At 51.6% G+C, this 27,066-nt stretch overlaps 1 protein-coding gene across 6 annotated transcripts in view; it reads left to right on the top strand.

The window, feature by feature from the left end:
• The window catches only part of LOC137335785 (fibroblast growth factor receptor 1-like), a 211,967-nt gene that overhangs the window by 131,186 nt on the left and 53,715 nt on the right, over positions 1–27,066 (top strand). For all 6 annotated transcript variants that reach the window (XM_068001189.1, XM_068001194.1, XM_068001192.1 and 3 more), the window contains 2 exons: positions 6,872–7,135; positions 8,371–8,496. In XM_068001189.1, coding sequence (XP_067857290.1) covers positions 6,872–7,135; positions 8,371–8,496 — 390 coding nt within the window. The remainder of the gene's footprint in view (positions 1–6,871; positions 7,136–8,370; positions 8,497–27,066) is intronic.

Below are 27,066 nucleotides of genomic sequence, written 5' to 3'. Positions count from 1 at the left end.
TTGGTTGATATTCGTGCTTTAGGTCTTGCAAATTCAAAGCTCTTCTGGCAGTATAAGGGGCTTTTCAACCATGCCCTCCAGACCCTAACCTGTGACAGAACTCCAGCTGCCTTTACATTCGGCTCAGAAGCTTCTTGAGCCACTGATCCCCAATGCATAGATCTCGCAGGCTTGGCTACAACCCCAATGACAACTTGTCACATTTTGCTAAGTCCGTTCCAGGCAGCCGGACTTGGTGAATCCAGCAAGCTTACTTTGGGGCGGGCTGCGCGAGACCCATCTCTCAGGAACTGGCGCTGCAAGCACTCTGTACAATCAGCTAGTGTCTGTCTTGTGCTAACAGTCGAGTTGTAGGGCAGGGAACAGCACGCAGCCCATGGGCTGATTCCAGCTCGCGAGCTCATTCAGCCGGGCCCCTGAGTTCCCTTGCACATTTAGTTGTAACTTCGGGAGCTGTTGCACAGTTTGGAGTTCGCACACCTGGCGTTTTGGAAAAGGCTACTTCCTGATTGGTCCAAAAATGCTGCTTCCTCATTGCTCGAAATGGACCAATCAGGAAGCCCGGGGAAAGTGAACCATGCCAGGAACAGCCACTTAACACCGAGAGTCCTGAACGGCTGCAGTGGACAGCCTGACAGCCGAGAAGGGTGGTTGAGGCCAGGGGGCACTGGACTCATGACAAACAGCTGGATGCTGTAATGGGGGGGAAGGGCTGAGATTAAATGGGCTTCCTCATCCGAGCCCATCTTGTGAGTACAGTGCGCGCGAGCATGTTAGAAAGTGCAGGGGGATGCTTTTAAGCTCCACCCCCACCCCCTCCATAACTGATCCATTTGTAAAATTTCCATATCCCATTCAGCTTGCTTCATTGCTATTCCTTGACGAAATATAACATTTTACCCCCTTGGTTACATTCCTGTGCACAGTATCACCAGTCAACTTTCGCACCCAAACAATTGATCAATCATTTTTTGATTGAAGAGTTTTCTTTTGGTTAATTTTATTCCCCCTCACCCCCACCAATGGTTTGGGTCTCCCGCTCCCTCTCCTGATGGAAGCGAACTTCGCTGAGAGATCTGTCAGTGCTGATTTATAGCCACCCAGCTGGAGGCCCGCAGAAGTGGTCCCCAATGACTCCCAGTCCGACTGTCTTCGCCCCTTCCCGCCGCCCCCCCCACCCCCCTGTAATGGCTGAGTGCAGGGAATGAGCAATCTTTGGGGCGGTGGGGGGGTGTGTGGTGTGAAATTGTGAACTCCAACTGCATCTTAAAATAAGAAGAAATAAATACAAATGCTGGAAACGCACAACAGGTCAGTCAGCATCTGTAAAGAGAAAAGACAGACTCCTGCCACTTTGGGTGAGTAACCCGTCATTGGGTGCATGTCGACCTGCTTCATTTGAATCAGTTGAAGCAGCAGTGCTTAAAAAGAAGAAAGAAAGACTTGCATTTCTGTAGCACCTTTCACAACCTCAGGATGTCCCAAATGCGTTTTACAGCCAGTGAAGTACTTTTGAAGCATGGCCACTGTTGTAATGTTGAGAGGCCCAGGTAGCACCGGTCGGCATTCCAGAACCAAGCATCACCCCAATGGCGCACTTAGCTGGAGCTGCCTCTCCTCGGTACGGAAACCCACCTGAATGTTGGGCGAGCCTCAAGAAGCAGCGTACAGTTAAAGCAACGCCTCGCTTATGACAAAAAATCTGGCTCCATGGAGACCACTAATTCAAACCTTTTCCCATTGTTGGACTGGAGCTAAATTTGACAGCCAGGAATGGAAAACTGCAGCTCAGTTAACCCAGCCTGTGGCAGGCCCTGGAAAGCAAAAAAAAAAGCTGTCTTGGATCAGCCTTAAAGCTTTAGGGGCCTGGAACGCTCACAGGCTGCGAGTCTGATGGTTTGATTGCACGTGTATTCCTTTAAGTAATGTGTAGCTGGGAGAACCTTTGACTGAAAGCTTCAAGTGTCGTCACTGTCTCGCAGCAGCTGCCAGGGTAAACAGACTGTTATGGGGGTGTTTGTGGGGATTGACAGAGTCCAAGTGCATTGAGGTAATGCTGACACCCCATAAAGCGCCGGTGAGATCATTGTACTTGGGAAAAGACAGCCGAGCATTGGGAGAGTTCACGGAAGGGCAGCAGGTTGTGGTCTTAAATCAGAAAGTTTTGGGAGGACGAAAGCTGATGTCATTGGAAAAGAAATTGGGAAGGGTGGATTACTCCAAGCTGGAGTCAAGTACTGGATTGGAGGATGAAACCCAGAGCCTCCATGATTGGCTGTGGAGGCTAAGAGCTGGAAGAGTGTAGCCAGCCCTCTCGGGGAGAGACGCAGAAAGAAAGACTTGCATTTATAACGCTTCTTTCATGGCCTCAGGACAGCCAACAAAGTACTTTTGAAGTGTAGTCACTGTTGTAATGTCGGAAAGGTGGCAGCCAATATGCGCACAGCAAGATCCCACAAACAGCAATGTGATAATGAGCAGATCATCTGTTTTAGTGATGTTGGTTGAGGGATAAATATTATAAAAGACGCCAGGGAGAACTCCCCTGCTCTTCTGCCAAATAGTTCCATGGGATCTTTTATGTCCACCTGAGAGGACAGACTCGCTTTAACTGGTTGCTCATCTCATTTCCTGTTTGTGGGATCTCGCTGTATGCAAAACTCTGCCCACAAAACAACAGTGACAGCTCTTCACAAGTAACTCAAGTGCTTTGGGATGCCCCAAGGCCGTGCTCTATAAGTGCGAGTTTTTCCTTTCTTACCTATGTAGCAGTGAGTCGTTCGCAGTATTTCTTTGGGATAGAAGGAACAAATTTTTTAAAAATAGGATGTTATGTCTGTTGCTGATGATTGTGGAGGAATTTCTTTACACAGAGAGTGCTGAGAATGTGGAACTCTCTGCCACATCTCCACAAATTGGCTGCTGCGTTTCCTACATTATAACATTGACTACACTCGGATTGGCTGTAAAGTGTTTTGAGATGTCCTGAGGTGGTGAGAGGTGCTAAAAAATGCAAGCTCTTCCTTCTTTCTATGTAAACTGAACTAGTAATCCAGAGAACGGGAGTCCTAATCCCGCCATGACAGTTTGAAAATTTGAATTCCGTTGAAAAAAAAAATCTGGAAATTTAAAAAAATTGCTGGTATCAGTGATCATGATGCTGAAGATTGTTGTTGAAGAAAAAAGGTTCATTAAAATCCTTGAGGGGAGGAAACCGTACCCGTTGTGGTCTGTATGTAACTCCAGTCCTATACCAATGTGGTTGATTCTAAAGTGGCCCAGCAAATACTCACATCACTCGGCGGTTCAAGGAGAAGGCCCACCACCACCTTCTCAGGGCATCGAGGGATGGACATTAAATGCCGGCTTTGCCAGTGAACACCCACTGCTCAAATGAACTGATTTTTTAAAAAAAACACTGGCATCGACCAGTTTGGCCGAATGAGACCTGTTTCTAATCTGTAGATTCGTTGTATGTCTAATCAGCACCTGCAAAGACCTTCTGAGATAAAATCTCACAGAATGACACTTGCTACGACATGGCTGGTACAGTACTTGCTCTTCGGTGCAGTTTATTTTCCTGACCCCCTTCCTGGTGAAGAGAAACGGCTGTGGATCTGCTGGAGGCCTCCTGCAATGCCTGGCCTGGCAGACATGCGTGCAGATGACCCAGACTTTTCCTCCCCTGGCCTTTTCTTGTTGTGACGGGATGAGAGGGATGTCCGATGACGAGCGATTGAGTAGATTGGGCCTATACTTTCTGGGGTTTAGAAGAATGAGAGGTGATCTCATTGAAACGTATAAAATTCTTGGAGGGCTTGACAGGGGAGATGCTGAGAGGTTATTTCCCCTGGCTGGAGAGTCTAAAACTAGGGGGCATTGTCACATGATAAGGGGTCGGCCATTTAAGACTGAGCTGAGAAGGAATTTCTTCACTCTGGGTTGTGGATCTTTGGAATTCTCTACCCCAGAGTGCTGTGGATGCTCAGTCGTTGAGTATATTCAAGGCTGAGATGGATAGATTTTTGGGCTCTAGGGGAATCAAGAGGTATGGGGATCAGGCAGGAAAGTGGAGTTGAGGTCGAAGATCAGCCATGATCTTAGTCAATGGTGGAGCAGGCTCGCGGGGCCATGTGGCCAACTCATGCTCCTATTTCTTATGTTCTTATGAATGTTCTTATATTGTAACAGTCTGAATCAGACACCCATATCTCTATGGCACAGTCGGTCAGGGCTCCATTGTGCTATTTTGGGTGCTGCCAGCCATGGATAAAATCAAAGGACATTTTCCAAAATGGTGAAGAGAAAACTGATCCCATGGGAGCAAATTCCTGTCACGTTCCACCCCAGTGGACTTACGGCCTGAGCTGAACTAGGAACTGGGGTCCACTGACATGGGCTGGGCAAGGAGCCGCACTAAAGAACCCGACAGTGCGACACCTCCCACAGACGGGTATGGATTTGAGATCTGCAGCTTTCGGGAGTCGGACAGGAAAGGCAGGAGATTGATGATCCCCTGCCGGTCATTTCCACACACCAGTTGGAAGCCAGTTCGGGAGCAGCAGAAAAGATCGACCCATCAGTGCCTGAAAAGTGTGGTCGACTCACGGGCCAGTAAGTTTGATGGATGAGGCAAGCAGATAAATTGGGTTAGCACTCCCAAATGAAGATTCAGATGTACAAAAAATGAGCCACTTCAGGGAGAGTCAAATCTTCGGTCCCACTGGGTTTCAAATGAATTCAGCCAAAATGCCTCTCTTCTCATTGTGGGCTAATATCATTTGTATAATTTACTGTACTGGCATCGGCGAAAGCTCAGGGAGTGAATCTGTGCTTGGCTGTCAGTTACGGGAACTCTTTTTTTTTTGTTTCGGGCTTTTTGCAGCAGTTTGGGGTCCCCTGGCTTGTCAAGTGCAAAAAATCAATCCAAGATAAGAGTTACAGATACAGCAGGTTTGCGGCCATACAGTGCCTATTAATCGTCACACTTGCATCTCGCCAGAGGGGGGCTGGCCAACGGGATCATCTAGGCGGTCGAAGCACCAGTGCCAGAGTAACGGGCTCACTCCCGCACTTTGTTGGCGGTGCTTCCAAGGCGCAGCACCCTCCCTCGAAATGGAATCTCCCGTCCAGCGTTACATGCCTGGGCGCCAGTGGGCGATTAATGCAGTTGCAGTGCCACAACAGCACGGCAGAGACTGACGACTGACATGATCTGTGTGGTCCAGCAACACACCACTCGCCCGTTCCAGAGCCCCGGCAACTTTTTCTCAACCCTTTCAAAATTAGTACGCTTTGGGCCACCTGGGGGAGTGGGCTTTTAACTCATGCCCCTTCATGGACACAGGACCTACCTTCTCTGCACCTGGTTTACCCTCTCAATAGGTATCTTCTGTAATTCCAAAAATAGAAGATAGAATCTTTTTATTTATATATATATATATATATACACAGCTCATATATCGGTACGGGGTCGGCCGTTCAGGATCGAGATGACGAAAACTTTCTTCACTCAGAGGATTATGAATAATTGGAATTCTCTACCCCGGAGGGCTGTGGATGCCCAGTCGTGGAGTATATTCAAGGCTGAGATCGATGGATATTTGGACACTAAGGGAATCGAGGGAAAAAGGGATTGAGCGGGAAAGTGGAGCTGAGGTCGAAGATCAGCCATGATCTGATTGAATGGCGGAGCAGGCTCAAGGGGCCGTATGGCCTACTCCTGCTCCTACTTCTTATGTTCATTAAAATGAACACGTTAGCATTGACGATTGAACCATTTCTGGTTTTAGACACCCCACTGTCACCATTGATCCCTCCCAGGTCAGGTGTAACACAGACAGATGCAGAGCAAAGCACACTCCCCCTTCTCTGTCCCAGCAACATGCCTCAGCTCCAACCTCAGAACAACTCCCCCCCACTACGGTGGAATTTTCCCAATTCCCACAACAGTAGGCCTGCCTGAGTGAGCTAGGCCCATTACTGCTGAATTCAGGGCACTTTTGGTACATGCACATCCACTGGACTGAGACTGGCCAAACTCATTTCACAGAGGACCATTCCAGCCAGCAAAAAGAGGAGACTTTCATCCCATCAGTCTGTGCTGGACTCGAACCTCAGTCCCTGAGCTGAAAGGCAATTATCTAACCCACTGCATCAGCCTCAGTGTTGACCTCGCCTATAAACACAGCCTTGACTGAGCCAGACAGAATTGAAGCAAAAGAGTCACTTTGCCATTTGAGGAGGAATGTGAAGCTGTAACAGAGTGAGCAGAGATGGGCTGAAGTTCCTCTTCGGCTTGGAGTTGAAGACTCTCCCAGTTATCCTGCTGCATTCTACGAATGGCCCAGCACTCTGCTGCCCGTATCCTAACTCACACTAAGTCCCGTTCACCCATCACCCCTGCGCTCGTTGACCTACATTGGCTCCCGGTCCAGCAACGCCTCGATTTTCAAAATTCTCATCCTTGTTTTCAAATCCCTCCATGGCCTCACCCCTCCCTATCTCTGTAATCACCTCTAGCCCCACAACCCTCCGAGATCTCTGCAATCCTCCAATTCTGGCCTCTTGCGCACCCCCAGATTTTCATCGCTGCACCATTGGCGGCCGTGCCTTCATCTGCCAAGGCTCTCAGCTGTGGAATTTCCTTCCTAAACCTCTCTGGCTTTCTACCTCTTTCTCCTCCTTTGAGACGCTCCTTAAAACCTACCTCTTTGCCCAAGCTTTTGGTCACCTGTCCTAATATCTCCTTATTTGGCTCGGTGTGAATCTTTGTGAAGCGCCTTGGCACTGTATAAATGCAAGTTGTTGTTGTTGAACTGTGGAAACCCGCTGATATTAACTGCTTCCCTTTTCCCTCCTGGCTTCCCAGTATCCCTGAAGCAGAAGACGGAAGTGGAGCCCTACTCAGCCCACCCGGGCGATCCCCTGGAGCTGCGTTGCCGCCTGAGGGAGGATGTCCAGAGCATCGACTGGACGAAGGATGGAGTGCAGCTCCCCACCAACAACCGGACGCGCATCACGGCCGAGTACCTTCAGATCAGCGACTCCGTGCGGGAGGACTCCGGCCTCTACACCTGCGTCACCAACGGCCCCTCCGGCAGCGAGACCTCGCACTTTGCCGTGAACGTCTCAGGTACGTCTTGGGTGCTGGAGGATCGCACCAGCGGCTGACATCTCAGACTGAGACCTGCTGGTGCGGATTAAAGAGAAACACTCCGGGGGTGAAACTGGACGTGGGCGGGGATGCAAAACCAGGTGGAATCCCGTTTCCCGCCAGTTATACTCCCCCCGCCCCCCGATATTCAACAGAACAGGATATCGGGTGGGGCGTATTCTGGCCTGTTTTGCGGCCCCACCCTTCTCCAATTGCACCCCCTTCATTTATCTGAAATAAAAGCTAGAGATTTCCAGTCGTTTTTCTTTTAATAATTTTTATGTTTCATTTAATTTTTTTTGCCCCTCCCATCCCTCACTTTATGACCTCACCTGTGACAGGCGCCATTTCCAGACCGGCCAACTGCTGCCAGAGGCCTGTCAGAGCGGCTCAGTAACCAGCCACCCAGAGATGTGCACGGTGGCGGCTCACTCACAGACAGGTTGTTTTTATCCTTCCTCTGTGCTGGGCCCGTGGGTCGGCGCTGGGCCCGTGGGTCGGTGCTCAATCCAGGAGCCGGGGCCCGGTCCCCGAATCGGTGCCCGGTCCAGGGGTCGGGGCCCGGTCCATGGGTCAGTGTCCGGTCCATAGGCCGGGGCCCGGTCCGTAAGTCAGTGCCCGGTCCGTGGGTTGATGCCCGGTCCGTGAGTCAGTGCCCGATCCATGAGTCAGTGCCCAGTCCAGCAGCTGGGGCCGTAGGTCAGTGTCCGGTCCAGGGCCCAGAGCCCGGTCCGTGTGTCAGTGCCCAGTCCAGGGCCTGGAGCCTGGTCCGTGGGTCAGTGCCCAGTCTGTGGATCAGTGCCCGGTCCACGGGGGAGTGCTCACTTGTCAGCATGATTGTCCCATGTCCATCATAGAGCAACACTGCCAGGAGTTGGAGAGAATTGTATTGTCCAGTGGTCTGCAGCTCTTAGTTGGATGTCATTGTTGGGAGAGAGAAACAATCCCAGGGGCAATCTGGGAGAGGAACACCTGTGTGCAAAAGGTTAATAAAGAAGAAATAAAGGATTTATTAGGTACCATTAGAAACTCTCAAGAAGCAGCATAAACCTTCAGATCTGAGGTAATCAGCTTCGTCCACATCTGCTTTTTATAAACAGCGTACTGTTATTGAAGTGAATGTCGTGATGCCACTGACCCCATGCTTGTGGAATGCTGTGGACGAACTCTGCTGCTTTTAGTCTGTAACAAACTGATTGCACTTCCTCATTTAGACTCCCTGTACTCGGTGGAGGATGACGACGATGAAGATGATGATGATGATGATGATGACATTGAAGATAATGACAATGACAAAGATGATGAGTCGGAGGAAACTGCCAGAGGCAAGAAGGAAGCACGTAAGTGAGGGGCCGAGCTGATGAACGGAACAGCTTATTATTGAACGAGGACCTTGTCTGATTTGTTTCTCTTTTGCTATTTCCAAGTTGGCAGTGGGGGAATTGGCACAGGGCTGCCATTGTTGGCCAGTTGCTGCGCGATCAGATTGTTGACTGGTCATCGCAGTTGGCACAGGAAGCATCCAGGTGTCTTCGGGAAATTCACTTCAAACTCTGGTTCCCAACAGGTTTGGGAAATCAAGACAGGATTCCACAACATACAAATGCATACAAATTATTCCATTAACCATATATCCTTCTATGTTTGATCATGCATGGAATGAAACATTCATTGTGCACGCCATACATGAATGAATGAACTTGCAATTATACATCTCCTTTCACGACCTCATGACGTCCTAAAGCACTTTACAGCCAATGAGGTACCTTTGAAGTGTAGTCACTGTTGACGGAGCAGCATCCAACTTGCACATAGCAAGCTCCCACAAACAGCAATGAGATGATGGCCAGATAATCTGTTTTAGTGATGTTGTTTGGGGGATAAATATTGGAGAACTCCCCTGTTCTTCTTCAAAATAGTGGGATGGGTTCTTTTAAGTCCACCTGAGAGGGCAGATGGGTCCTGGGTTTAATGTCTCATTCAAAAGATGACACCTCCGTCAGTGCTGCACTCCCTCAGTACTGCACTGAAGTGCCAGCCTAGATTTTGTGGTCAAGTCTCTGGAGTGGGACTTGAACCCACGATCTTGTACTGCGAGGCGAGAGTGCTACGCACTGAGCCACGGCTTGCTGCTATAACTGTGAAAAGCCAGCTGACACTGACTGCCTCTGCTCAGGTATGAGGAATGGCCACTTGGTTCTCAGCACTGAGGCTTGCTGGCGTCCACGGAACAGAAATTGGCATGTGGAGGAGAGGAGGTGAGCGTGCTACCCACTGAGCCGTGGCATTTAATGTTTGTATTGTGAGTGCATCATTTTAACACAGTGGGACGTCAGATGTTGCATCAAACCACGGCGCTTCCAGTGTCATGGTTTGACACAAGATGGCAAACTTCACTGATGTGCTGGCAGATATCCCTGAAAGTACCAGCTTAAGTCCTTCATATTAACTGTTATAAATTGGGCAGCCTTGAAAGAAGGCAACCTGTCAATTCAGCTGATGCAAGTACAGGTGCGTGCGAACTACCAAAACTGTCTACTTTGAACACTTACCATTGAGACAAGCTGCCTTAAAAGGGTTACCTCACCCCCCTGGGGCTGGTGGAGAGCAGAAGGATGAAGGGAACTGTTTAAAACCCAGAGTCTGGTGATTCAGTGGATTAGAACATGGATTGAGTATCTGACGGTGAAGTTAGCCTTCCCTTTCCCGGGGCCAACCATCGGGTCTGGAGTCACACATGATGAATCCAAAGGTTGAAACAGGCCCGATCGACTCAATTGCTCTAGGCTTCCATTGGTTGCTCAGGCTTTTGGAGCTTTCTACCATTGGCCTGCTCCCCTGTCAATCATAGCCCAGTGGTTGTGACACATTTTTATTTTCAGTCTGTACGTCAAGCCCTGCAGCTCTGAAAGGAAACCCCAAACGGGGCTACAGCAGAGTGGCCTTTATTGAAGACTCTTTGAAGGCTGATTTCTTTTTCTACACTCTCTCTGCACTCCCTCGACATTTCTTTCTTACACTTTTTCAAATAACACTGGAAACTGCTTGGTGTTTTTCATGGGGGTTGGTGGGCGTTCTTACATTCATTGAGAGCCCCTGAGTTAGAACATTGTACTTAAATCTGTGAGCCTGACTCCAGATCGGACTTGATGGGAATTGTGAGAGTCTCCGACCTCCAAAGAGGCTGGACTGGAGCTTTGGCAGGAAGTAAGATAAATAGGGAGAGTGGCACGCAGATGTTTTACATAAGAACATAAGAAATAGGAGCAGGAGTAGGCCAATCAGCCCCTCGAGCCTGCTCTGCCATTCAATAAGATCATGGCTGATCTGATCCTAACCTCAAATCTAAATTCATGTCCAATTTCCTGCCCGCTCCCCGTAACCCCTAATTCCCTTTACTTCTCGGAAACTGTCTATTTCTGTTTTAAATTTATTCAATGATGTAGCTTCCACAGCTTCCTGGGGCAGCAAATTCCACAGACCTACCACCCTCTGAGTGAAGAAGTTTCTCCTCATCTCAGTATTGAAAGAGCAGCCCCTTATTCTAAGATTATGCCCCCTAGTTCTAGTTTCACCCATCCTTGGGAACATCCTTACCGCATCCACCCGATCAAGCCCCTTCACAATCTTATATGTTTCAATGAGATCGCCTCTCATTCTTCTGAACTCCAATGAGTAGAGTCCCAATCTACTCAACCTCTCCTCATATGTCCACCCCCTCATCCCCGGGATTAACCGAGTGAACCTTCTTTGTACTGCCTCGAGAGCAAGTATGTCTTTTCTTAAGTATGGAGACCAAAACTGTATGCAGTATTCCAGGTGCGGTCTCACCAATACCTTATATAACTGCAGCAATACCTCCCTGTTTTTATATTCTATCCCCCTAGCAATAAAAGCCAACATTCCGTTGGCCTTCTTGATCACCTGCTGCACCTGCATACTAACTTTTTGATTTTCTTGCACTAGGACCCCCAGATCCCTTTGTACTGCAGTACTTTCCAGTTTCTCGCCATTAAGATAATAACATGCTCTCTGATTTTTCCTGCCAAAGTGCATAACCTCACATTTTCCAATATTGTATTGCATCTGCCAAATCTCCGCCCACTCACCCAGCCTGTTTATATCCCCTTGTCGGTATTTTATGTCCTCCTCACTCTCTACTTTCCCTCCAATCTTTGTATCATCTGCAAACTTTGATATGTTACACTCGGTCCCCTCCTCCAAATCGTTAATATAGATTGTAAAGAGTTGGGGACCCAGCACCGACCCCTGCGGAACACCACTGGCTACTGGTTGCCAGTCCGAGAATGAACCATTTATCCCAACTCTCTGCTTCCTGTTCGATAACCAATCCTCCACCCATGCCAGAATATTACCCCCAATCCAGTGATTCTTTATCTTGAGCAATAATCTTTTATGTGGCACCTTGTCGAATGCCTTCTGGAAGTCTAAATACACTACGCCCACTGGTTCCCCTTTATCCGCCCTGTACGTCATGTCCTCAGTTTTAAGTTTGAGGTGTAAATCCCAGCCACACATTGTCACATGTACAAGTGCCTTTATCGTTCACCATTGTCCATCACACTTACTGAAACCTTCCCACTGATACAAGGAACAGAAAACCGCACATCACCATTGAAATGTCTTTTGTCACAACTGATTGACACGAGAATTGATTTCGCTTTTCTCCTAAAAGTGCATCAGTGAGACAACCAATTATCTTTTTTGTCTTGGTTTTTTTTTAACATTGGTGCTTGTAAATAATCGTGATTTGCCTGACTTTGCATCAGGTAAACGGAGCTGAATTTGCACATGAATAGCTATCGCTGTTATAAGATCCCCAGAGCTTATGTTGTACTGTAAGCTGCTGGAGTATTTAACAGCCGCATCACGAAAGAGGATGGGTCCAATGAACTCTTTGAACGCACAATGTCCATTTGTCTCGAGCAAGTCCTCGGCCAAGTTTATTACTGCTGACTGTGACCTGTTGGGCTTTCTGTTGTCTAATTATTGGGGGGAAGCATGCACCAGGGCCGGTCCCACACTTCAGAACATAGGAATTGTCAAGACAGGAAAAGGCAATTGGGACCCAAACAAGCCCATTCCTCTTTGTATCCTTCTTGCGCCTTATTACTTCCAAACCTTTCTAAGTGCTTCCCTGCACTGTTGGCGATGTAGCTGACGCAGTCAGCCAGCCGTGCCATCAACCAGATGAATGGCCAGTTCTTCGCTGGTTCTTGGTCGAGTGGAATGTTGGTCTGGACATAAGGGGAATTCCCAGAGCTTTAAATCGTGCACTGAGATCTTTATCAACCACTGGAATCTTTCTCGTACATCAATCCCATTTGTGCACTTTGCATGTGTTCCATGGTATTGGGGGAGCAGACAGTGTAGTTTGCTTGTTCTCTCTTCCTCTGGCCCACCCACTAACAGTGATTTGATTGGATTGTATCATTACCTGATGGCTCTGATGTCTGGAGCTGATTGAAATTATACCATATGTTGGTTGGGTTGCCAACTCTGGTTGGACGTATTCCTGGAGGCTTCATCACGTGACCTCCCACCCACCTAATCAGGCAGCCTTTCCCCCTCATCTCCAATATTTTTATAATTAATAAACAAAAGTGTTCAAAGAAAATGAAAAAAAAAACACAATTTTTTAATGCCCCTCTGACCTTTCTCCCTGTTTGATCGCAGCAGTGTCCAGGAGATTAATTCTTAATTCCTGGAGACTCCAGGACAACCCTGGAGAGTTGGTAACCCCTATGTGCTGGTGCCCGCAGTTTTCCTGTGGTCTTTTGAACACCGGAGGATTGTGGGAAGAGGGCCACGTGAACCCACTCGCCGTGTTTCCAGTCGTGAGACTCTCGCGCTGAGTTGTGGCTGAAGGAATCGATAGCAGAGGTGGAGGGAAGGTGGGAAATCTTGACAAGTGGTGACTGAGGAGAGAGGGTCACAGAGACAGAGCAAGAGATCCAACCTGACAGAACTCCAAAAAAAAAGATTTTTGGAGGGCAGCAGAGGGAGAAAAGATTTGAAACAAAAGCAGAGAATTCTACCCAGCAGTTCCATCAGCACCTGAAGAGAAAAGAGATCGTTTGATGTTTCAGGAAGAGACCCTTGTTCAGAACTTGGGGGGTGGGGGGAGTATTCTGGGGAGGGTGACCATCTGTTGTGCACTGTCACTTGGGTGTTGAAGCAGGGATGCTGATATTACACTACTTTATACATAAAAGAACCTTGTGAAAATTGTTTCACTGTGAGTATTATAGTTGGGATGCTCTGCTGCTCCACTTCCAACAAAGGAAAGAGCCATGGCCCTTCACCATTTGAAGCTAATACCGAGTCAGAGTGTGTGTGCGTGTGTGAAATACAGGGGACTGTACGTGTGTACGTGTGTGATGTACAGGGGTCTGTACGTGTGTGATGCACCAGGGGACTGTACATGTGGTACAGGGGACTGTCCGTGTGTGATGTACAGGGGACTGTCCATGTGCGATGTATCAGGGGACTGTACGTGTGCGATGTACAGGGGACTGTCCGTGTGCGATGCACCAGGGGACTGTCCGTGTGCGATGTACAGGGGACTGTCCGTGTGCGATGTACAGGGGACTGTCCGTGTGCGATGCACCAGGGGACAGTCCGTGTGCGATGTACAGGGGACTGTCCGTGTGCGATGTACAGGGGACTGTCCGTGTGCGATGTACAGGGGACTGTCCGTGTGCGATGTACAGGGGACTGTCCGTGTGCGATGCACCAGGGGACTGTACATGTGCGATGTACAGGGGACTGTCCGTGTGTGATGCACCAGGGGACTGTCCATGTGCGATGTACAGGGGACTGTCCGTGTGCGATGCACCAGGGGACTGTCCGTGTGTGATGTACTGGGGACTGTCCGTGTGCGATGTACAGGGGACTGTCCGTGTGCGATGCACCAGGGGACTGTCCGTGTGCGATGTACAGGGGACTGTCCGTGTGTGATGTACAGGGGACTGTCCGTGTGCGATGTACAGGGGACTGTCCATGTGAGATGTACCAGGGGACTGTCCGTGTGCGATGTACAGGGGACTGTCCGTGTGTGATGTACAGGGGACTGTCCGTGTGCGATGTACAGGGGACTGTCCATGTGAGATGCACCAGGGGACTGTCCGTGTGTGATGCACCAGGGGACTGTACATGTGCGATGTACAGGGGACTGTCCGTGTGTGATGCACCAGGGGACTGTCCATGTGCGATGTACAGGGGACTGTCCGTGTGCGATGCACCAGGGGACTGTCCGTGTGTGATGTACTGGGGACTGTCCGTGTGCGATGTACAGGGGACTGTCCGTGTGCGATGCACCAGGGGACTGTCCGTGTGCGATGTACAGGGGACTGTCCGTGTGTGATGTACAGGGGACTGTCCGTGTGCGATGTACCAGGGGACTGTCCGTGTGTGATGTACAGGGAACTGTCCATGTGAGATGTACCAGGGGACTGTACGTGTGTGATGCACCAGGGGACTGTCCGTGTGCGATGTACCAGGGGACTGTCCATGTGAGATGTACCAGGGGACTGTACGTGTGTGATGCACCAGGGGACTGTACATGTGCGATGTACAGGGGACTGTCCGTGTGCGATGTACAGGGGACTGTACGTGTGTGATGTACAGGGGACTGTCCGTGTGCGATGTACCAGGGGACTGTCCGTGTGCGATGTACCAGGGGACTGTCCGTGTGCGATGTACAGGGGACTGTCCGTGTGCGATGTACAGGGGACTGTCCGTGTGCGATGTACAGGGGACTGTCCTTGTGTGATGTACCAGGGGACTGTACGTGTGCGATGTACAGGGGACTGTCCGTGTGCGATGTACAGGGGACTGTCCGTGTGCGATGTACAGGGGACTGTCCATGTGGGATGTACAGGGGACTGTCCGTGTGCGATGTACAGGGGACTGTCCGTGTGTGATGTACCAGGGGACTGTCCGTGTGTGATGTACAGGGGACTGTCCATGTGGGATGTACAGGGGACTGTCCGTGTGCGATGTACAGGGGACTGTCCGTGTGCGATGTACAGGGGACTGTCCGTGTGCGATGTACAGGGGACTGTCCGTGTGCGATGCACCAGGGGACTGTCCGTGTGCGATGTACAGGGGACTGTCCGTGTGTGATGTACAGGGGACTGTCCGTGTGCGATGTACAGGGGACTGTCCATGTGCGATGTACAGGGGACTGTCCGTGTGCGATGTACAGGGGACTGTACGTGTGTGATGTACCAGGGGACTGTCCGTGTGCGATGTACAGGGGACTGTACGTGTGTGATGTACCAGGGGACTGTCCGTGTGCGATGTCCAGGGGACTGTCCGTGTGCGATGCACCAGGGGACTGTCCATGTGTGATGTACCAGGGGACTGTACGTGTGCGATGTACAGGGGACTGTCCGTGTGCGATGCACCAGGGGACTGTCCGTGTGTGATGTACAGGGGACTGTCCGTGTGCGATGTACAGGGGACTGTCCGTGTGCGATGTACAGGGGACTGTCCGTGTGCGATGTACAGGGGACTGTCCGTGTGCGATGTACAGGGGACTGTACGTGTGCGATGTACAGGGGACTGTCCGTGTGTGATGCACCAGGGGACTGTCCGTGTGCGATGTACAGGGGACTGTCCGTGTGCGATGTACAGGGGACTGTCCGTGTGTGATGTACCAGGGGACTGTACGTGTGCGATGTACAGGGGACTGTCCGTGTGTGATGTACAGGGGACTGTCCGTGTGCGATGTACAGGGGACTGTCCGTGTTTCGATGCACCAGGGGACTGTCCGTGTGCGATGTACAGGGGACTGTCCGTGTGCGATGTACAGGGGACTGTCCGTGTGAGATGTACAGGGGACTGTCCGTGTGCGATGTACAGGGGACTGTCCGTGTGTGATGTATCAGGGGACTGTACGTGTGCGATGTCCAGGGGACTGTCCGTGTGCGATGTACAGGGGACTGTCCGTGTGTGATGTACCAGGGGACTGTCCGTGTGCGATGTACAGGGGACTGTCCGTGTGCGATGTACAGGGGACTGTCCATGTGTGATGTATCAGGGGACTGTCCGTGTGCGATGTACAGGGGACTGTCCGTGTGCGATGCACCAGGGGACTGTCCGTGTGCGATGTACAGGGGACTGTCCATGTGTGATGTATCAGGGGACTGTCCGTGTGCGATGTACAGGGGACTGTCCGTGTGTGATGTACAGGGGACTGTCCATGTGTGATGTACCAGGGGACTGTACGTGTGCGATGTACAGGGGACTGTCCGTGTGCGATGTACAGGGGACTGTCCGTGTGTGATGTACAGGGGACTGTCCGTGTGTGATGCACCAGGGGACTGTCCGTGTGTGATGTACAGGGGACTGTCCATGTGTGATGTACCAGGGGACTGTCCGTGTGCGATGTACAGGGGACTGTCCATGTGCGATGTACAGGGGACTGTCCGTGTGTGATGTACAGGGGACTGTCCGTGTGCGATGTACAGGGGACTGTCCGTGTGTGATGCACCAGGGGACTGTCCATGTGCGATGTACAGGGGACTGTCCGTGTGTGATGTACAGGGGACTGTCCGTGTGTGATGCACCAGGGGACTGTCCGTGTGTGATGTACAGGGGACTGTCCGTGTGTGATGTACCAGGGGACTGTCCGTGTGTGATGTACTGGGGACTGTCCGTGTGCGATGTACAGGGGACTGTCCGTGTGTGATGTACCAGGGGACTGTCCGTGTGCGATGTACAGGGGACTGTCCGTGTGCGATGTACAGGGAACTGTCCATGTGTGATGTACCAGGGGACTGTCCGTGTGTGATGTATCAGGGGACTGTCCTTGTGTGATGTATCAGGGGACTGTCCATGTGTGATGTATCAGGGGACTGTCCATGTGTGATGTATCAGGGGACTGTCCGTGTGTGATGTATCAGGGGACTGTCCGTGTGTGATGTACAGGGGACTGTCCGTGTGTGATGTACAGGGGACTGTCCATGTGTGATGTACCAGGGGACTGTCCGTGTGTGATGTATCAGGGGACTGTCCGTGTGCGATGTACAGGGGACTGTCCGTGTGTGATGTACAGGGGACTGTCCGTGTGTGATGTATCAGGGGACTGTCCGTGTGTGATGTACAGGGGACTGTCCGTGTGTGATGTACAGGGGACTGTCCGTGTGTGATGTACAGGGGACTGTACGTGTGCGATGTACAGGGGACTGTCCGTGTGTGATGTACAGGGGACTGTCCATGTGTGATGTACCAGGGGACTGTACGTGTGCGATGTACAGGGGACTGTCCGTGTGTGATGTATCAGGGGACTGTACGTGTGCGATGTACAGGGAACTGTCCATGTGTGATGTACCAGGGGACTGTCCGTGTGCGATGTACAGGGGACTGTACATGTGCGATGTACAGGGGACTGTCCGTGTGCGATGTACAGGGAACTGTCCATGTGTGATGTACCAGGGGACTGTCCGTGTGCGATGTACAGGGGACTGTCCATGTGTGATGTACCAGGGGACTGTCCGTGTGCGATGTACAGGGGACTGTACGTGTGCGATGTACAGGGGACTGTCCGTGTGTGATGCACCAGGGGACTGTCCGTGTGCGATGTACAGGGGACTGTCCGTGTGCGATGTACAGGGGACTGTCCGTGTGTGATGTACCAGGGGACTGTACGTGTGTGATGTACCAGGGGACTGTCCGTGTGCGATGTACAGGGGACTGTCCGTGTGTGATGTACAGGGGACTGTCCGTGTGTGATGCACCAGGGGACTGTCCGTGTGTGATGCACCAGGGGACTGTCCGTGTGTGATGTACAGGGGACTGTCCGTGTGTGATGCACCAGGGGACTGTCCGTGTGTGATGTACAGGGGACTGTCCGTGTGTGATGTACCAGGGGACTGTCCGTGTGTGATGTACAGGGGACTGTCCGTGTGCGATGTACAGGGGACTGTCCGTGTGCGATGTACAGGGGACTGTCCGTGTGCGATGTACAGGGGACTGTCCGTGTGCGATGTACCAGGGGACTGTCCGTGTGCGATGTACAGGGGACTGTCCGTGTGTGATGTACAGGGGACTGTCCATGTGTGATGTATCGGGACTGTACGTGTGCGATGTACAGGGGACTGTCCGTGTGCGATGCACCAGGGGACAGTCCGTGTGCGATGTACAGGGGACTGTCCGTGTGCGATGTACAGGGGACTGTCCGTGTGTGATGCACCAGGGGACTGTACATGTGGTACAGGGGACTGTCCGTGTGTGATGTACAGGGGACTGTCCATGTGCGATGTATCAGGGGACTGTACGTGTGCGATGTACAGGGGACTGTCCGTGTGCGATGCACCAGGGGACTGTCCGTGTGCGATGTACAGGGGACTGTCCGTGTGCGATGTACAGGGGACTGTCCGTGTGCGATGCACCAGGGGACAGTCCGTGTGCGATGTACAGGGGACTGTCCGTGTGCGATGTACAGGGGACTGTCCGTGTGCGATGTACAGGGGACTGTCCGTGTGCGATGTACAGGGGACTGTCCGTGTGCGATGCACCAGGGGACTGTACATGTGCGATGTACAGGGGACTGTCCGTGTGTGATGCACCAGGGGACTGTCCATGTGCGATGTACAGGGGACTGTCCGTGTGCGATGCACCAGGGGACTGTCCGTGTGTGATGTACTGGGGACTGTCCGTGTGCGATGTACAGGGGACTGTCCGTGTGCGATGCACCAGGGGACTGTCCGTGTGCGATGTACAGGGGACTGTCCGTGTGTGATGTACAGGGGACTGTCCGTGTGCGATGTACCAGGGGACTGTACGTGTGTGATGTACAGGGGACTGTCCGTGTGTGATGCACCAGGGGACTGTCCGTGTGTGATGTACAGGGGACTGTCCGTGTGCGATGTACAGGGGACTGTCCGTGTGTGATGTACAGGGGACTGTCCGTGTGTGATGCACCAGGGGACTGTCCGTGTGTGATGTACAGGGGACTGTCCGTGTGCGATGTACAGGGGACTGTCCGTGTGTGATGTACCAGGGGACTGTCCGTGTGTGATGTACAGGGGACTGTCCGTGTGTGATGCACCAGGGGACTGTCCGTGTGTGATGTACAGGGGACTGTCCGTGTGCGATGTACAGGGGACTGTACGTGTGTGATGCACCAGGGGACTGTCCGTGTGTGATGCACCAGGGGACTGTACATGTGCGATGTACAGGGGACTGTCCGTGTGTGATGCACCAGGGGACTGTCCATGTGCGATGTACAGGGGACTGTCCGTGTGCGATGCACCAGGGGACTGTCCGTGTGTGATGTACTGGGGACTGTCCGTGTGCGATGTACAGGGGACTGTCCGTGTGCGATGCACCAGGGGACTGTCCGTGTGCGATGTACAGGGGACTGTCCGTGTGTGATGTACAGGGGACTGTCCGTGTGCGATGTACCAGGGGACTGTCCGTGTGTGATGTACAGGGAACTGTCCATGTGAGATGTACCAGGGGACTGTACGTGTGTGATGCACCAGGGGACTGTCCGTGTGCGATGTACCAGGGGACTGTCCATGTGAGATGTACCAGGGGACTGTACGTGTGTGATGCACCAGGGGACTGTACATGTGCGATGTACAGGGGACTGTCCGTGTGCGATGTACAGGGGACTGTCCGTGTGCGATGTACCAGGGGACTGTCCGTGTGCGATGTACAGGGGACTGTCCGTGTGCGATGTACAGGGGACTGTCCGTGTGCGATGTACCAGGGGACTGTCCGTGTGCGATGTACAGGGGACTGTCCGTGTGCGATGTACAGGGGACTGTCCGTGTGCGATGTACAGGGGACTGTCCTTGTGTGATGTACCAGGGGACTGTACGTGTGTGATGTACAGGGGACTGTCCGTGTGCGATGTACAGGGGACTGTCCGTGTGTGATGTACAGGGGACTGTCCGTGTGTGATGTACAGGGGACTGTCCGTGTGTGATGTACAGGGGACTGTCCGTGTGTGATGTACAGGGGACTGTCCGTGTGCGATGCACCAGGGGACTGTCCGTGTGCGATGTACCAGGGGACTGTCCGTGTGTGATGTACAGGGGACTGTCCATGTGGGATGTACAGGGGACTGTCCGTGTGCGATGTACAGGGGACTGTCCGTGTGCGATGTACAGGGGACTGTCCGTGTGCGATGTACAGGGGACTGTCCGTGTGCGATGCACCAGGGGACTGTCCGTGTGCGATGTACAGGGGACTGTCCGTGTGTGATGTACAGGGGACTGTCCATGTGCGATGTACAGGGGACTGTCCGTGTGCGATGTACAGGGGACTGTACGTGTGTGATGTACCAGGGGACTGTCCGTGTGCGATGTCCAGGGGACTGTCCGTGTGCGATGCACCAGGGGACTGTCCATGTGTGATGTACCAGGGGACTGTACGTGTGCGATGTACAGGGGACTGTCCGTGTGCGATGCACCAGGGGACTGTCCGTGTGTGATGTACAGGGGACTGTCCGTGTGCGATGTACAGGGGACTGTCCGTGTGCGATGTACAGGGGACTGTCCGTGTGCGATGTACAGGGGACTGTCCGTGTGCGATGTACAGGGGACTGTCCGTGTGCGATGTACAGGGGACTGTACGTGTGCGATGTACAGGGGACTGTCCGTGTGTGATGTACAGGGGACTGTCCGTGTGCGATGTACAGGGGACTGTCCGTGTGTGATGTACCAGGGGACTGTACGTGTGCGATGTACAGGGGACTGTCCGTGTGCGATGTACAGGGGACTGTCCGTGTGCGATGTACAGGGGACTGTCCGTGTGTGATGTACAGGGGACTGTCCGTGTGCGATGTACAGGGGACTGTCCGTGTGAGATGTACAGGGGACTGTCCGTGTGCGATCTACAGGGGACTGTCCGTGTGTGATGTATCAGGGGACTGTACGTGTGCGATGTACAGGGGACTGTCCGTGTGCGATGTACAGGGGACTGTCCGTGTGTGATGTACCAGGGGACTGTCCGTGTGCAATGTACAGGGGACTGTCCGTGTGCGATGTACAGGGGACTGTCCGTGTGTGATGTACAGGGGACTGTCCGTGTGTGATGCACCAGGGGACTGTCCGTGTGTGATGTACAGGGGACTGTCCATGTGTGATGTACCAGGGGACTGTCCGTGTGCGATGTACAGGGGACTGTCCATGTGCGATGTACAGGGGACTGTCCGTGTGCGATGTACAGGGGACTGTCCGTGTGTGATGTACAGGGGACTGTCCGTGTGCGATGTACCAGGGGACTGTCCGTGTGCGATGTACAGGGGACTGTCCGTGTGCGATGTACAGGGGACTGTCCGTGTGCGATGTACAGGGGACTGTCCATGTGCGATGTACAGGGGACTGTCCGTGTGCAATGTACAGGGGACTGTCCGTGTGTGATGTATCAGGGGACTGTCCATGTGTGATGTATCAGGGGACTGTCCATGTGTGATGTATCAGGGGACTGTCCATGTGTGATGTACAGGGGACTGTCCATGTGTGATGTACCAGGGGACTGTCCGTGTGCGATGTACAGGGGACTGTCCATGTGCGATGTACAGGGGACTGTCCGTGTGCGATGTACAGGGGACTGTCCGTGTGCGGTGTACAGGGGACTGTCCGTGTGCGATGTACAGGGGACTGTCCATGTGTGATGTATCAGGGGACTGTCCATGTGTGATGTATCAGGGGACTGTCCATGTGTGATGTATCAGGGGACTGTCCGTGTGCGATGTATCAGGGGACTGTCCGTGTGCGATGTACAGGGGACTGTCCGTGTGTGATGTACAGGGGACTGTCCGTGTGTGATGTACAGGGGACTGTCCGTGTGCGATGTACAGGGGACTGTCCATGTGTGATGTACAGGGGACTGTCCATGTGTGATGTACAGGGGACTGTCCGTGTGTGATGCACCAGGGGACTGTCCGTGTGTGATGTACAGGGGACTGTCCGTGTGTGATGTACAGGGGACTGTCCGTGTGCGATGTACAGGGGACTGTCCGTGTGTGATGTACCAGGGGACTGTCCGTGTGTGATGTACAGGGGACTGTCCGTGTGTGATGTCCAGGGGACTGTCCGTGTGTGATGTATCAGGGGACTGTCCGTGTGTGATGTACAGGGGACTGTCCGTGTGTGATGTACAGGGGACTGTCCGTGTGTGATGTACAGGGGACTGTCCGTGTGTGATGTACCAGGGGACTGTCCGTGTGTGATGTATCAGGGGACTGTACGTGTGCGATGTACAGGGGACTGTCCGTGTGCGATGTACACGGGACTGTACATGTGCGATGTACAGGGGACTGTCCGTGTGCGATGTACCAGGGGACTGTCCGTGTGTGATGCACCAGGGGACTGTCCGTGTGTGATGTACAGGGGACTGTCCGTGTGTGATGTACCAGGGGACTGTCCGTGTGTGATGCACCAGGGGACTGTCCGTGTGTGATGTACAGGGGACTGTCCGTGTGTGATGCACCAGGGGACTGTCCGTGTGTGATGTACCAGGGGACTGTCCGTGTGTGATGTACAGGGGACTGTCCGTGTGCGATGTACAGGGGACTGTCCGTGTGTGATGCACCAGGGGACTGTCCGTGTGTGATGTACAGGGGACTGTCCGTGTGTGATGTACAGGGGACTGTCCGTGTGTGATGCACCAGGGGACTGTCCGTGTGTGATGTACAGGGGACTGTCCGTGTGTGATGTACCAGGGGACTGTCCGTGTGTGATGTACAGGGGACTGTCCGTGTGCGATGTACAGGGGACTGTCCGTGTGCGATGTACAGGGGACTGTCCGTGTGTGATGTACAGGGGACTGTCCATGTGTGATGTATCGGGACTGTACGTGTGCGATGTACAGGGGACTGTCCGTGTGCGATGTACAGGGGACTGTCCATGTGCGATGTACAGGGGACTGTCCGTGTGTGATGCACCAGGGGACTGTCCGTGTGCGATGTACAGGGGACTGTCCGTGTGCGATGTACAGGGGACTGTCCGTGTGCGATGTACAGGGGACTGTCCGTGTGCGATGTACAGGGGACTGTCCGTGTGCGGTGTACAGGGGACTGTTTTCAGTGTCTGTTGTAGTACTGGGCCAATTATTGACTTTGAAAATCTGGACGAATGATTCTGAAGCCTTAGTTTCAAGGCCTGTTCCTTGGGTGCCTTTCATCACAGGCCACTGGGGTCATAATGGGATGTCTTGTTTCCTTTAAGGATCCAGGGTACAATTTTTGGAGGTCACCTGTTGGGTTTGGGGATGGAGCTCCGCATTACGGTGTCAGCAATCACTGGCAGTCAAGCCCACCCCATCTCCAGGTTCCCATTGCGAATGGACTTGTAACAAGAGGAGTGCAGCACAGAGGTGATCTCTCCTCCGGAATAAGTAGACGTGGATTTTTCCAGGTAGCAGCAAAACTCAAACCTCCACAAACTTAACACAAAACATGAGATGGCAGGAAATATCAAATGTGCCTCGTTTTAACGTACATTTCACTAAAGGGGAAAGGAGACCTCATTTTAAATGACCTATTTCTCCCGCCCCCCCCCCCCCCCACTAATAAATTGTAATGCTTTAACAGTGATTGAGCAGATTGGGTGATATATCTGACTGAATACTGATCCGCTGCTGTTTGCAAGTGGTGGAACTCGATACGTCGATGTGCCTCTGGCTCTCTTGATTAAGCTGCTCATCCGCTGCTCTTAAGGTCAGCCCATTCTGAAGTGTGTGATTTCCGTAATGAATGCACGAATTAGACAATGGCATTCAAAAGGCTCACAGTGAACTCTTGTTTAGAGTGCCTGAAACGGGAATTAAAACCTTGCCATTAAGGTAAAAAATGAACTTCCTTCTGCCTTGCTGCAGAAAATCCCGCTCATAGAATCATAGAAATTTATGGCATACAAGGAGGCCATTCGACCCATCGTGTCTGTGCCAGCCGAAAAAGAGCTATCCAACCTAATCCCACTTTCCAGCTCTTGGTCCGTAGCCTTGTAAGTTACGGTGCTTCAAGTGCATATCCAAGTACTTTCTGAATGTGATGGGGGTTTCTGCCTCTACCACCCTTTCAGGCAGTGAGTTCCAGACCCCCCACCACCCTCTGGGTGAAAAAATTTCTCCTCAACTCCCCTCTAATCCTTCTACCAATTACTTTAAATCTCTGCTCCCTGGTTATTGACCTCTCTGCTAAGGGAAATAGGTCCTTTCTATCCACTCTATCTCGGCCCCTCATAATTTTATACACCTCAATTAAATCGCCCCTCAGCCTCCTCTGTTCCGAAGAAAACAACCCCAGCCTATCCAATCTTTCCTCACAGCTAAAATTCTCCAGACCTGGCAACATCCTCGTAAATCTCCTCTGTACCCTATTCTAGTTGTGGCACTAACTAGTGTTTTATACAGCTCTAGCAAAACCTCGCTGCTCTTATATTGTGTGCCTCGGCTAATAAAGGAAAGTATCCCATATGTCTTTTTAAACCACCTTATCTACCTGACCTGCTACCTTCAGGGATCTGTGGACACGCACTCCAAGGTCCCTCTGTTCCTCTACACTTCTCAGTATCCTACCATTTATTGTGTATTCCCTAGCCTTGTTTGCCCTCCCCAAATGCATTACCTCACACTTCTCCGAATTGAATTCCATTTGCCACTTTTCTGACCAGTTCTTTGATATCTTCCTGTAGTCTTCAGCTTTCTTCCTCACTATCAACTGCATGGCCAACTTTTGGTATCATCTGCAAACTTCTTGATCATGCCCCCTACATTTAAATTCATTTGACATGTACCACACAAAGCAAAGGACCTAGTACTGAGCCCTGCGGAACCCCTCTGGAATCAGCCTTCCAGTCACAAAAACACCCGTCAACCATTACCCTTTGCTTCCCGCCGCTAATCCTTGCTAAAATCCATGCAGACTACATCAAAAGCGCTACCCTTATCGACCATCCTTGTTACCTCCTCAAAAAATTCAATCAAGGTAGTCAGACACGACTTTCCCTTAACAAATCCATGCTTCCCTTAACAAAATCCTACTCATGTATTGAATCAGTAAAAGGAGTGGATTCCTTCAGGTTGCTGATTGCCCACCCTGCTCGATTCCCTCATATCACACGTACAGTCTGAAGGTAGCAAGTTACCCTTCAGAGGCATTTTTAACATGGAAGTAATGGTGTTGGATGACTTGCAGAGGCTGTGCCATCAACTTTGTGATTTACCATAAAGTGCCAGCCTTGTGGTAGCACTCGCCTCAGAGTCAGAAGGTTATGGGTTCAAGCCCCACTCCAGACACTTGAGCACATAACCTCGGCTGACACTTCAGTGCAGTACTGAGGGAGCGCTGCACTATTGGACGTGCCGTCTTTCGGATGAAACGTGAAACCGAGGCCACGTGTGCCCTGTCAGGAGAACATAAAAGATCCCATAACGCTTTTCGATGAAGAGCAGAAGAGTTCTGCTGGTCTCCTGGCCAATATTTGTCCCTCAACCAACGTCACTAAAAAAATAGATTATCTGGTCATTTATTTCATTGTTGTTTGTGGGACCTTGCTGTTCGCAAATTGGCTACATTACAGTCGTGACGACATTTCAGAAGTACTTCATTGGCTATAAAGCACTTTGGGACATCCTGAGCTCATGAGAAGTGCTATATAAATACAAGTCTTTCTTTCTGGCCTGGATATGGAAAATAATTGAACTTAACAATGTTGGGATGCAGGGCCTTAGCCCTTTAGAATTCTGAGTTAAATCGTCCCTCCGTTACACGGGATATAATTTGCTGTCTCCGAGCCCGGTCTGCTGCCTTCTGTAATATTTCAACGGATGTGTTGTGGAGTAAAATTCTGGAAGGTTGTGGAATTCCCTGGGGATTCCCAGCCCAAGCAGCCACTCCATTGGAAAGCATTTTGTCCATGCCAGCTTCTCTGGAAGGAAGCAGAGGAAAAGCCATCTCTGTGGGAAGGACAGCTCAGCTTCCCTTCCCCAAACCTTTCTCCAGAATGGTGCAGGGCGACACCTGAGGTGTTGTCTCGACTCGGGGCCGGACCGAGGCAATTGCCAATCGGCAGAGGCTCTGAGGCTGGCTGGCAGCGCTGCCAATGGCCATGAGGGAACCTGGGGATTCAGTTCCTACCAGGGGATCACTGCCAACCGGCAACTCTGCTGCCGAAATAATCTGCGGTCCGCAATGGGGTTATTCGGGGGATGGGGGGGGGGGGGGAAGAAAATCCAGCGTCAGCCTCGCACTGCTCCTCCTCTATTCTCAAACAGAGGCAGGAGTCACTGCAGCCGAAAGATAAGCTTTTATATTCTTGTCAGCTTGCAGAGCGAGTTTATGGAAGAAAACTTGAGTTGAATTGTGTAAACTAATCCTTTGCCATATTAAAAAGAGCCTTTCTACACCCACATGCTAAATATGACAGCTGCAAGCTTTAAACGGCATCTTTGACAGACAGCTCGAAATTGATTTCCAGCCAGCTTTGTCATCTCCTGACTCCTAATAATTTTTTAATGAATAAATAAAACCGAATACAATTTCAAGAATTTGTAAGGGATCAATGGGGAGCAGGAAGCCTTGTAGCTTCTCCTCGAGCTCTCAGCTATCAGTTGCACTCCTGATTGTAACTGAGCCCAGGATGGCTCTTCCCAGCTGCTGTCAGATTAATCCCCCTCCTTGAGACAACTCTTGATGCGACAGTGGTGGACAGGCTGATGTGGTGTCTGACTGCTGCTCGGGGGGCTGGGGTGGGATTAGGTGTTGAAGAGAAATGCACTCAGCAGAAATGCACCGTTCTGCTCCAGGATCGAGCAAGGCCAAGGGAGGAAATCACATCGAGCGGAAATTATTGTTGCCTGGGGAAAGCCTGACGTGATTTTGGGAGGAATTGGTCGTACTTGTATCTGTGTGTGGCAAAGGTACT

This window comes from Heptranchias perlo, chromosome 20 (genome assembly GCF_035084215.1).
Source record: "Heptranchias perlo isolate sHepPer1 chromosome 20, sHepPer1.hap1, whole genome shotgun sequence".
Taxonomy (NCBI): domain Eukaryota; kingdom Metazoa; phylum Chordata; class Chondrichthyes; order Hexanchiformes; family Hexanchidae; genus Heptranchias; species Heptranchias perlo.
Note: the sequence above shows the minus strand (reverse complement) of the source record. Positions and strands in the feature narration are given on the sequence as shown.